Source organism: Gossypium arboreum, chromosome 8 (assembly GCF_025698485.1).
Source record: "Gossypium arboreum isolate Shixiya-1 chromosome 8, ASM2569848v2, whole genome shotgun sequence".
NCBI classification, from domain to species: domain Eukaryota; kingdom Viridiplantae; phylum Streptophyta; class Magnoliopsida; order Malvales; family Malvaceae; genus Gossypium; species Gossypium arboreum.
Window position 1 is genome coordinate 82,816,466 of NC_069077.1, and position 13,754 is coordinate 82,830,219.

At 32.7% G+C, this 13,754-nt stretch overlaps 1 protein-coding gene across 1 annotated transcript; it reads left to right on the forward strand.

Moving 5' to 3' along the window:
* Window positions 1–603: 603 nt before the first annotated feature.
* Window positions 604–2,378, forward strand: LOC108464813 (uncharacterized). The gene is made up of 6 exons (XM_017765086.2): window positions 604–1,172; window positions 1,270–1,372; window positions 1,516–1,581; window positions 1,680–1,835; window positions 1,933–2,029; window positions 2,137–2,378. Exons 1-6 carry the CDS (start codon window positions 713–715, stop codon window positions 2,272–2,274), a joined length of 1,020 nt encoding a protein of 339 aa, XP_017620575.1. The 5' UTR covers window positions 604–712; the 3' UTR covers window positions 2,275–2,378.
* Window positions 2,379–13,754: the final 11,376 nt, after the last annotated feature.

Below are 13,754 nucleotides of genomic sequence, written 5' to 3' on the forward strand. Positions count from 1 at the left end.
TTAAATAGTAAAATTCAATATAAAACCAGACTTTAGTGAAAAACTCAATCAAAGAAAAGTGAAGTGGCAAAATTCAAGATAAAGTTATAATATAGTAGTAAGTTTATCTTTAACTTAAATGTACAATGACAAATATTAATAAAATAGAAGTTTAACGACAAATTTCAACTTTAACTAGTAACAAAATTACACACTAATTCAATTTATTTACTTAATTATTTATTGATCCGCTAAATAGTAAATGTATATAGTAATCTAATATTAATAAAATGGTAATTATTTAGTACGCATGTGAGAAAAGTCTTTATTCCACAAGCGGCGTTGAGATATTGTCACATGTTTTATTTTTTTAATTTTTAAATACAATTTAAGAACAAATGATAAAATCTAATCACACTTGTGGGGTTTAAACTTTTCAAGACCAGTATACCCAATATTTATCCTTAATAAAATGTCAAAAATTGATGGGATTAAATATAAACCCTTCTAATTTGAGTGCTTTATGTATATGCCCCTCACCTCTAACCGTCAGTAACCGTTTTTCCCGCCACCCCACGTTCCCATCTCCATGGATTACAAATAAAATAGAAAAAATAGAAAAAAAAGGGAACGGGACTAAAAAAAAATCATTATCATCTTTATTGCATTCTCCTGCTTTTGTTATATGCTACCATCATCCAGCGATCGTTAATCCCTTTGGCTGCCATTGAATATGGCGAAGGCGATGGTTTACACCTTTCTGGCCATTGCCTTCATTATCTTCTTTTTATCCCCAAGCAAACGGCATGATCATCACCGAATGTGCCTAAATCGTCGCCTTGCTCACAAAGTTTCATTCGATCCTTTGGTGTCGAGAATTGAGAGATCGACGGATGACAAAGGCTTGAGCAAAAACATTACTTATGTTCCTGAGGTTGATGATGCCCAAGAGTATTTCCAAGATGATGGAGTTTTAAACACCACACTAAGGTTGATGATTTTGTTCCCTTTGTTAGACAATGCACCAAAAGATGGTTATATCAGTGCCAAAGAGCTAGAGGCTTGGATTAGCCAACAGACCATTGATCGTTTGAGTTATGGAACATATAAAGCCATGTTTTGGCACGATAAAGATGGGAATGGGGCTATCAGCTTCAGCGAGTACCTTCCTCAATTTTCCCCCAAAGATATAGGTAAATTTAAGTCTTTTTGTCTAGTTTGGGTTACATAAAATGTTTGATCGTTTTCGGTGTCATCTTCCATTTACAAATTTGGGTGAATTTGAAATAGAAAAAAATTCAATGGCACATGGTGACGCTGGATGGTGGATGGAGCAATTCAAGAACGCAGATGTTGATTCGAGTGGGAATCTTGACTTCAATGAATGCAAAGAGTAAATGCTTTTCTCAATGTTTGAACAACATTATTTAATTTGTAGTGAGGAACATATCTTTTATCGACCAATCACGCATGGTAAATGTCAAGCCCAAATAGTCAATCTTAAAATATCAATCCGTAACTTTTTTTTTTTCCCAGTTTCTTACATCCAGAAGATAGTGACAATGAAGAAATTCAGAGATGGCTATTACGGGACAAGATGAAGTCTGTTTTTCTGGAATTTTCTCTATCACTTTCAGCTAGTTTTATTTGAGATCGACAGGACAATGTTTTATTTTAATTTCTTTTTCCTGATTGAATAGACGTATCGACGATGATCACGACGGAAAACTGAACTTCAGTGAATTTCTACTGCACGCATACAACATTTACAAAAGCTATGCAGATTTTGAAAATTCTCCTGCTCTTACACCTACTGCTGAACAAATGTTTGCACAGCTTGATACCGACAAAGACAAGTAATTTAATTTAAATAGCGGACCAAACGCAAACAGCAATTAAATTCGGAATGTGTTTTCAGTCAACCTGTAACACTTCTAACTATGCCTTTTGCAGAAAGCTTAGCGTGGAGGAATTAAGACCCATACTTCGCTATCTCCACCCTGGCGAGCTGTTTTACGCTAAGTATTTCACCCGTTATCTGATGCGTGAGGTGAAGTAAATGATGATGTTTTGAGTTTGATTATTGACAAGAAAAACAATAGAATATAAGTCCTTGGGTTATTAAAATTTTGTTTTAATTTATTTAAACTAAATCAGGCTGATGATAACAAAGATGGATATTTGACGCTTCAAGAGATGCTGAATCACGAAAGTATATTCTACAATTCGCTCTATGAAGACGATGACGTCTATGACGATGACGACGATGATCATGACTACCATGATGATCTTTAGATTAACCTTAGATTTGTTATTAATTTCCAGCAATGTTTTTAATTTTTGTTAGCATCCAAATCCCACCCCTTTAACGGCATAATCAAAGTATTTTTCTAAAGAAAGTTTTCTCACTCCAAATACTGTTCTTTCCTCGTTTTCGGTGTTTAATTGATCTTATGATATATCCTTCGCCTAGGAAACATTCCAATCAAAAAGAAAGTTTACAGCGGATGAAAGCTGAACATCGAATATGAAATCAACACCCGCCACGATTTAAAATATTGCAAACCCAGTTTAAAAGGTTATAGACTATTTTTAAAAATAGTGGTTAATTTTAATACAGTGTTTTATAGTTTTATTAAAATTATTTATTTTATGCACTACCTAAATTCTTCATAACCTCTCAAATTTCAAATTAATTAAAGTAGTGTTTCATAAATTAAAAATTAAGTATTGAAAAATAATAAAAATTTAGTATATGTATAAAAAGTTCTAGTATATAATTTTTAAGTGCTAAATTTACATTATAAAATTAACAATTTTGTTAATAAAACTTAAATGTTGAATACAATTATTTCATTTGATAATAATAAATCTTAATTTATGAAAATGACTTATTTCATAATTTTAATATTATCATATATATATATATATATATATATATATATATATATATAACAAGGTACATGTAATGAAGTTGTCACAAGTGGCGTTATTATTATTTTATGTAATTTATATATTTTTAAAAGATAAGTTTTATAATTTTCTATTATCCATTAAATTAAAATGTTTATATTTAAAATAAATATTTAATTAGATAAGAACAACTTATTCATTAAATTTAACTTAAATAATTTTTATTTAATTAGATATTATCTATTATTAATTGTGACATGGGGACAACAGACCAAGATCAAAAGCATTTAAATTTTAGATTTAATCTAGGACTCTAGACCGAATTGAAGGAACTTGGCATGCAAGCAACTGAAAACACACAAGATGGATAAGTGAGAAAAGAAATAATTTGGCAGAATTTAATGTAAACAAATAGTGGAACAAAGAATGGATTAACTAAGATAATGATTTATTTTTTTAATTTGCAAGGATTGACATTTGGAAAAAAAACATTGGATTTATTATTCTAAGTGTAGTATTTTCCTCTATGTATACTTGTATTTTTTCTGAATAGATTGGTTTAATAAAATTATTCATGAATTTAATACTCTTTGTATATAGTTCTTAATGCTTTTTACATGCAAAGAAAAATGGAAGCAAATATTAGTTCACTAGTTATCTAATGTTTAACAAATACTAAACAGTATTACGTGGTCGGATCATATTATGGAAAGACAACTTATATTAGTAGATGAACCTAAATATGTCTTTAATCTAATCCAATTGGGGAGATTCTTTGTCTTAAGCATCGGAGTGGATGACTCCTAGAAGATAGAGACATAGATGTGACTGACTGGATTGATAGTACATCAGACATGACCCAAGTAGAATAGATCTTAAATCCGTTTATGGATTTATTTACTTGTGACATACATTGATCTTGAGTGGATGATGGACTATGTATATTGTGACTCATATACTTTGATATAAATAAAAGCCTGAGTTCGAATAGATAAGGAACCGAAAGTTGGTCTGTTGGGCATACAGCTTCTGCGACATATATCATTATTCACAATAGTGGAATTCATATTCCAATACATGGGTAAGTGATATCTTCTCATTGGCATTTCATGATACATTAAAAGTAAATGTGTCCATGGGTCATTTATCTTTGTGATGAATGACTTAATTACTATTTAATAGTAATTGACTTTTGAAGGAAAATGTAATGGTTACCATGAGATAAAATAGGATTATATTGGGAGAGTAGATTTATCCCAAAGAGATTAAGAATATCCCATGAGGGTAACACACTTATGACAAGATCATAAAATAAGCATTGATCAAGTAGCTTTCGTAATGATATGTTATTAGGGAGAGCTCAGTCATGATACTATAATGGAATGACTTCATACCTAAATGAGTTTATAATAAATAGCGAAATGCTAGAACTTAATTATAAATCATTTGAGCCCTGATTACATATGTCCAAATGGTCCCTCCACTAGCGTTGAAACAAAAAAATGAATTGCATGTTGAATCAAATGAACATAAATGGATATAAATGATAAAGTTAGAAAAATGGGTTACATTTGAAAATGAATGTGGTTTATCACTAAGTATGGAAATGACCTGAGACTTAATTTCTTTTTTTTTTTGAATTATTTAATTGAAAAATTATTAAATTTAAATTAAATTAATAAATAATGTCTATTTTAAGAAATATAAAAACATCTACTAGGTTTGATTAAATTATAAAGTATCAGGTTAAAAGTTCGAGAAGCATGTATAATTGGACTTGATACAGGATAAGCCCAAAAACCTCATATGAAACATGAGAGGTGAAAACCCTAGTAAAATAACTAGGGTTAGCCAACCCTCTCTCTCATAGTTCAACTAGGGGATTGTTTTTCTATTAAGTAGACATTAATTACATTTTACTAATTGAACTAGGGTTTCACTTTCTCTCCTTATAAATAGATAAAACTAGTAAGATTAAATACACAACTTTGAGTGTAACCTCCCTAACCCAGCCTAGATATTATGGCTAGATTAAGTAGGCTACATTAGCTACCGAAATGACTAAGTAAACCAATTAATCTCTTAAAGACTCTACTCTAACTAATTTTGGGATAAATCATTATTCTTGCTTCGAGTTAGATTAAAACCATATGTTTGTTAAGCTGCCTATACTTAGAATTCATTTTTTTATTGTCAATAGTGATATTTTAGAAAACCATTAGATTGTTGCCATTTTATTATTATGCAAAATTTAAAAAAAACTTATTGAGTTGAAATTTTGTGTTACAAAAACTGAATCTGTGTAATACAACAAAAATTGATGAACAATGTCAGTTTTTCTTAAGCCAAATATCATGCAAATACCGATTATTAAGATTTAATGATCCATGCATGAACCAAAATCCCAACATAAAAAATATACAAGCTACAGACCAAATACATTAAAAGTTACATAAACAAACCAACAGAAAACTTACTTAAAGTACTTTATTTGAAAATATTCTGATGTCCGAGGTGATGCTCTATATATCGAATCTGGACCTAGTTATGAGAGTTATTTGAAAAGTTGAACACTATGGGGGAGTGAGCTTAACAAAGCTCAGTGTGAATAAACAATAAACAGTCGTACAACCAATTATAATAAATAACAATCATCAACATCATTTCCTTAACAAACATGGAAAAACCAATCAGTATATGAGCATGTCACGTGCATGATGCCATGCAAAAAGGTTCCTACCCATCCATCTACTACACACCACGAGTTCCCTAGAACTCGTTTGCCAAACACCAAACAATATTAGCCGAAGCTACATATGGATAAACCGCCAATACAGTAGTATAGATAAAGTTCCAATAAAAATGCAGACAAGCTACCAATATTATGGAAAAGCCACCAGTAATGGTAAATGTAGTTAAATTGCCAATAGTGTCGACAAGCCACCAATAGTGCAGGTAAGATGCCAATAATGAGATAAAATTGTCAATCTCATTGGTACTCTCAGTAGTCCACTGACAACAATATTGTGGACTTTAACTGTAACATCCCAAATCTGACTTAGAAATTTTAGCTTGAATTTGGTGAGCTACATTAGCCACCGAAGTTGTAATAGCCTGATTTCAGTGAAATCGGAACAACAGTTTCGGGACCACAAATCCAAGTTAGAAAGAAAATTTATTTTAAATTTATTGCATGGTCTGCATAATGATAGGAAAGACATGAAAATTTCGATAAGAAAATTTTACCGATTTTATGTTTAATTATAGAAAGGACCAAATTGCATAAAATGCAAAAGTTGAATTCAAATAGCTAGAAGAATCAAATAGCTATAGGATTCAAAATTGGAGGTCCTTATATGAAAATTAGACCATTAAGAGAAGTTAGTGGATATTTTTGATGATTCATCCATGAAAAATTAGAAAAAGAAAAGGACTAAATTGAAAATTCAAATAAATAAAAGATGATAAATAAAATAAATATATAATATCATCATTTTATATCATCTTCTTCCCCAAATTTTATGGAAACCTTAGGAAAGAGAAGGAATATCAAGCAAGCCTAATTAGGTAAGTAATCATGTTCTGTTTTTAGTAATTTTTATATTTTTGAGATCGGAATAACCTAATCTAGCTATTTTGGGGATCAATTTGTAAAGTTATCAAAGTATTAAAATTTTTTCATGGAAGAATAAGCTAACATTTTGAAATTTATGGTAGAAAATGAAAGGTTGTTGATAGATAAACAACTTTTGTAAAGTGAATTTTCATGAAATTGTGTTTAGGGACTAAATTGGAAAGATGCAAAATTCATGGAAAATTTTTGAATTTTTATAAAATATATGTGCTATAAATGTTATATGTAAAAATCGGTTAGGCTTGGAATAAGGATTAAATTGCACAAATTTCATTTTTCGAATCTAGGGATGAAATTGTCATTTATGAAAAGTATAGGGGCAAAATAGTAATTTTTCCTAGGGTGTGAATTGAATTAAATTGAGTATGAAATGGATTAAATTGATGTTAAATTCATTTATACAGATTCGGATAGACCTAGTACGGAGTTGGATCGAGGAAAACAAAAAGTATCAGATTAGTAGATCCTCGTATACGAATGCTTGTCAAGGTAAGTTTGTGTAACTAGATTATGTATATTAATATGTTTGGAATTGAATGTTGAATATGTGTGAATTGTATAAATTTTTAATGTATAAAATTAATTACATGCCTGATATCGCTCGATAAGTATAAGTCCCGTTTGAATAGATGGAATTCGATGGATATAGGATTTCCTGATTGGTTGTGGTCTTGCATATGTTACAGACACACCATAGCTTGAAATAGCATCCCATTATAAGCCCTTTTTAGCTTTCTGTTATATGGTTCCTATGAGGATCCTGATTGGTAGTGATCCTGCATGTGTTGCGAACTACTGCAACTCTTTGTGAGCGTCCTGCTATATGATCAGTTGTGATCCAGCATATATTGCTTACACTAATTTAGCACTTTATGAGCGTCCTGATATAGGCTCTTCTTGAGCTTCCTGATATGGATCGTTTGAACATCCTATTATATGGCTATCCGGAGCTCTTTGATAATAGCTCTTCGGAGTTACCTGTTAAGCTCAATGAGCTTCCTTTTCTAAACTCTTATGAGTTTCCTATTATAGCCCTGATAAGCTTCCTGTTACATGGATCACATTAGCATCCTGTTCTATGGCTTGAGAGAGTGCTTCCTGATTATGTGTCCTATTTGGGTACCCTTGTATATGAGTTGATGGTCTACAGTGTTGTACACTTCAAGTGTACTACATGCGTATCCATTGATATTTCAAATAAATTCAACAGGCAAAGTTCTGCCATGGCTAATCTAAACTTGAGATGATTTATGTAACAGCCCGATTTTAGCTTAAATCGGAACAGTGGTTTTGGAACCACAAATCCGTGGTCTTAAAGTTATATTAATGTTATTTTTGGTGTTTACAATATTTGATTTTATATGTGTGAAAATTTCATGAGCTAAATTTAGCATTTGAATGCTTAATTTGAGAAAAGGACTTAATCCCGTAAAATGCAAAAGTAGCATGCTATACGTTAAAAGTGTTTATTTGATATGGTTTATTAAATGTGAGGTCCTTATGATGTTATTAGACCATAACTAAGGTAAATAGACAATTATGACCATGGTTTAAGTGATTTTGAAGTTATATTTTAAAGGTTAAATATGTAATTAAGTAAGTTAACATAAAATAAGTAAAACCAAAAATCAAAAATCAAAAATCATGTTTTATTATCATCTTTTAACCGAAAATAAAAGGGAGAAGAAAATATTTAGGGTTTATGAAATTCGGCACCTTTGAAGCTTGATTAAGGTATGTTATTTGCTCTATTTTTGATGATTTCTACGTTTTTGTGTTTGTTGCTTTGTGTTCTAGCTAGCCCGTGCTTTAATTTTCAAATTTGTTAATGATTTTTTCAAGTGCCATTGATAATTTCTTGAGCTCTTGAATGTTTGATGATGGAAAATGAGTATTTGTTGATAGATTATCATGTTTTGTAAAGTGATATTTAGCGAAATTGCATAAAAGGGGTTAATTTGTGAAAAGGTGAAAATGTGGGGTTGAATGTGTTAATATATGATAAATATGGCCTATTATGGAGCCTATAGATATTCGGCTAGCTTGGGTTTAGTTGAAACTATCGTAAATTGTGTTTTTTATGAAATAGGGACTAAATTGAGAAAATGTGAAATTATAGGGGTTAATGTGTAAAATATCCCAACTTGTGTGCTTTGGATGAAATTGAAAGAATTGAGGAATAATAAAAGTTAATTTTGAATTTATATAGATCAAGAACGAAAGAAATCAGATTTAAATCGAGAGAAATCGAAAGTTGACTAATAGTTGATTCCGCTCGTTTATTCCGACAACGAGGTAAGTTCATATGCAAATAAATGTCCCTAAATTGAATTATACATGTTTAATTGTCATTGAATTGTTATAAATGTTGAATGAGCAAATACGAGCAAGAGTCGACAGAGTTACGACATCTGAAGGTCCCGTACGAGCCTTAGGAATAATATAGGATACAAATGTCATGACATTAGGTTACTGAGATGGGATTACATGTAAGACCATGTCTGGGACATTGGCATTGTATTGAGATTATGTGTAAGACCATGTCTGAGACATTGGCATCGTTAATCGATTTCGTGTAAAACCCTGTCTGGGACAGTGGCATCGATATGTGATAACATGTAAGACCATATCTAGGATATGGCATTGTATGAGCTTATGTGATTTTCGAGTATACTTAATGATTCCAAATGGTTCAACGGCCAAAGTCAAGTCGAGAAAGAATATGTGAATGAGGTAAGTGACTCGGTACGTATGAAATTCATACTAGTATTGAAAAGGGGAAATATTTGATGAACTTGATTAAGACATTGAATATATGTTTAATGGAAAGGTTTGTGAATTTGAATGATATTAGCTATGTTAAACATATTTGAATTGAAATGCAAATGTTCATGTGATAGCTTTATTTAAACATGGCTTACTAAGCTTATAAAGCTTACTTTGTGTGTTATTTCCATGTTTTATAGGTCATCGAAGCTAACTCGGACTCGGGGATCATCGGGAAACATCTGTACACTATTGATCATCTTGTTGGTACTTTTGAAGCTTTGTATATATGGTATATGGCATGTATAGGCTAACGTCATTTTGGTATATTTTAGTATGATTTATAGATGATGAATTGGTATGTTTAAGAAGTATGAATTGGTTGATAGAAAGGTGAGAAAATTCATATAAGAAATATGTAAGTTGTGATGATTGTGGCTTAGTAATTTGATATGTTTTGAATAAGGATTTGAGTATTTGAAATGGTTGTGGATAGATGGCATGATATGTGAATGGAATAACATGTTTTGGTTGTATTGAAATGGTATCATATGGGTTGTTTTGTGTACATGAGATTAGGGTGGAAAATTGGCATTTCAAATGGCCTATTTTTGTCGATACGGGTGTGTGTCTCAGCCGTGTGCGACACACGGTCATGTTACAGGGTCATGTGTCCCTTAGGGTACCCTTCGAATTAAAGTCAGTATACCCTACATTTTTGACATGGCCTAGACACACGAGAGTGTCTACTGGCCGTTTGTGGCACACGAACTGGCACATAGGCGTGTGGTCGGCCGTGTGACCGAAGTCAGTAACCCCCTTTATATTTCACATGGCTTGGCACACGAGCATGTCCTCGGCCATGTGGTACAAGTCAGTATGTATGCCCTGTTTTCACATGGTTTGTGACACGGGAATATCTGCTGGCTGTGTGAGGCACACAGCTTGTTCACACGGGCGTGTGGCCCTTAAATGTTAAAAAATTTTCTAAGATTTCCACAGTTTACAAATGTTATCGGTTTAGTCCCGAACCACTTCTAAGCATGATTTTAGGTCTCGTAGGACCTTACATGGGACAATGTGTTTGATACGAATGGATTTTGATTATGATTGCATATATCTATGTGAATGAAGTGTGTTATCTAGTAATGCCTCTAACCCTATTCCGGCGTCGGATATGGGTTAGGGGTGTTACATTTAATTGGTATCAGAGCTACAGTTTAGTCAATTCTAGGACTAATATAGCATGTGAGAGTCTAGCTATACCTGCCATATATATAAATTACGATAGTGTGATGATTCCTGATAGTTAAAATGTGTTTTTCGTATAGCAAATGGATCCCGATCGAGCAATAGCTGACGATATGGAAAGTAATGCACCCGCTCCTGCTCAGGGGGTAGCGTTGGCCGATTCTAGGCCTATTTCTAGTAGCCAAGGGGGAGAGGCTAAGCAAGCCTTCTTTTAAATGATGAGTGAATGGTTCCTGGAGTTTATTCGAATGAATCCGGCTGCTCAACAACCTCCACCCCCACCTATTCCTCAACAAGTCCTAGTTGTGCTGCAAGTGTTAGATCTAATTAGATTGAGTAAGCCGCCAGTGGATAAGATACGTAAACACGGGGTCAAAGAATTTCGAGCTACAGTTGATGATGATGCTGAGAGGGCTGAGTTCTGGCTTGAGAACACAATCAGAGTAGTCAAGGAATTTTCCTATACTTTGGAAGAATGTATCAAATGCATAGTATCTTTACTTAGAGATAATGCATATCATTAGTGGAAAATGTTGACATTAGTAGTTCCTAGAGAATGGGTTACTTGGGAATTCTTTCAGATCGAGTTCCAAAAATAGTACATAAGTCAAATATTTCTCGATCAGAAACATAAAGAGTTTTTAGAGCTGAAATAGGGCCGAATGACTGTCACTAAGTACGAAAAAGAATTCATACGATTAAGCAAGTATGCCCGAGAGTATGTATCTACTGAGGAAATCATGTGCAAATGATTTGTTAATGGGATGAATGAAGATATAAAATTGTTAGTCAAGATACTTGAATTGAAGGAATTTGTCGTACTGGTTGAGAGGGCTTGTAAAGTCGAGGATCTCAGCAAAGAAAAGAGAAAAGTTGATTTTGAAGTAAGATATTCGAGAAAGAGATCAACCAGTAAATCTTATTAGTTTACATCGAAGAAATTCTGAGACTCGTTTAATTGTTCCAATGCAACTATGGGACATTCAAACAGAGATCGAGTGAGACAATAGTCGAGCTTCAAAGCTCCAACTAGTTCGATAGCTAGTGTTGGGAGTGCGAGACTGTGACAGCCCTAAAGTGACCCTAGTCGGAAAGCGGTTTCGGGACCGCTAAACCGAGTCACCAAATTATTTGAATAAAATGATTATTGTCTAAAATATGTGAATATGAATGTGTGAAAGTTTTAAGCTTCAATTTAGTCAATTGCATGTGAATTTAGCTAATAGGACTTATGTGTGACACTTTTGAAATGTGATAGGTTGATCTATAATGATCTATTAATGCATATTATAAAAATGATGGGTTTGCATGTCAAATTACCCAAAAATTGAGCTAGTGGCCGGCCATGCTATGGGTGGAAACATGTTGTAAACATGTTGTGTTAGTGTGTTATGTTAGAAAGAATAAAAAAAGGGGGTTAGTATTAAAGTAATGCAAAGGGAGGAGTGATGAAAAAAAATTGTCTCATCCATGTTCCCCCCCCCCTTTTGCCGTGAATTGAAGAAAGAAAACAAAAAAAAAGAGAGAGCATTCGGTGATGAAAACAAGTTGTGTTCTTTGGTTCTTTTTGGCCGAATTGAAAGGAGGAAGAAAGGAGTGAAGCAATCGGTCACCTTAGGTCAATATTAAGGTAAGGAAGTTGATACTAGTTCTTGAAATCCTAGTTGATATTGAGTGAGATATCAAGTTATTGTTGGTAACCCATGTTGAAATTGTGATTTTGGAATAAGTAAGGTTTTCGGCTATGGAGATTAATAAGGGTGATGGTTGTGTTTCATGCTAAATTTAGATGAACAATGGTAGTTTGCTTACATCTTGATATCTATGAGTTCCTTTCTTGGTTCTACCTTAGATCCATAAGTATGATTTATGCTTGTTATGTTACTCATGGTTAAAATGATTCGGCTATGGTTCATGTAAAAATAAATATACATGTGAATTTAGTTATTATATTTGGTTGAGGTGTTATACATGATTTGGTATTAAATATATATTAGGTTATATTCGAACATAGAAAGAGTTTATTTTGGTATGCTAATTACATGGTAGGTAAGATTTGTGTTTTGGATATATGCTTATATTTGGTTAATGATTTATTCTTGTGAAGTATAAATTTGTAACATGAATTGAGTTGGAAGCTACTATAATGTACTTGTGCATTCGGGTATATGATGAAAATATATGAGGTGGTTATAATCAACTTTATGATTCGGCTCTTGCACACATATATATATATATATTTGCACATGATGTATTGGTATGACATATATATTATCTCAAGGTATATATTTATATATGATGGTGTTTCAGATTATGGAGTAAATGTTTGAGTGCGTATTGAGTTATAATATGTAATGCATTAGTTAGTAAAATGTATGCCATTTATATGTGGTATTAAGTATATAATTAGCCTCAACGTAGACATGCATATTCGGCCACATGAGATGGATTGGTGTTGCATGTATTCAGTTAGAGGCAAGCATATTGATGCTTTTATCTTGGCTTAGATAATCGGCTAAGGAGAATATTGGCTAATATGTTGAGTTTGTGTGACAGCCCAAAATTGACCCTAGTCAGAAAGTGGTTTCGGGACCGCTAAACCGAGTCACCGAAATGTTTGAACGTAATATTTATTGTCTAGAATATGTAATTATGAATGTGTGAAAATTTCAAGCTTCGATTTAGTCGATTGCATGTGAATTCAGTTAGTAGGACTTGTGTGACACTTTTGAAAAGTGATAGGCTAATCTATAAGGACCTAATAGTGCATGTAGTCAAAAGGGAGGACTTGCATGTCAAATTTCCCCCTCCCCCAAGTGCTAGTGGCCGGCCATGACAAGGAATTATGGGCAAAACATGTCTTAGACATGTTATGTTGGTACATCATGGGAGAAAAAAATAAACAAATAAGTATGGGTAATAAAGAATGAAAAAAAAAAAGAGAATGTGTGAGTGAACCCCCCTTTTGCCGTGAGTTGAAGGAAAGCAAAGAAAAAAAAATTGTTCATCCTTTTTCATTCTTTTTTTTTGGCTGAAAATACTAAGGAAGAAAGAAGGAATTTTGCTTCATGCTTGGTTTGGAAGAGGATTAGGAGGAGGTTTGGCCATACTAGTGCCTAGATTAAGGTATGTTTGATGTTGTGCCATGAGATTCATGCATGTTTTTGGTTGCTAACTTGATGTTCTTATTAGCCCATGGTTCAAATCTTTG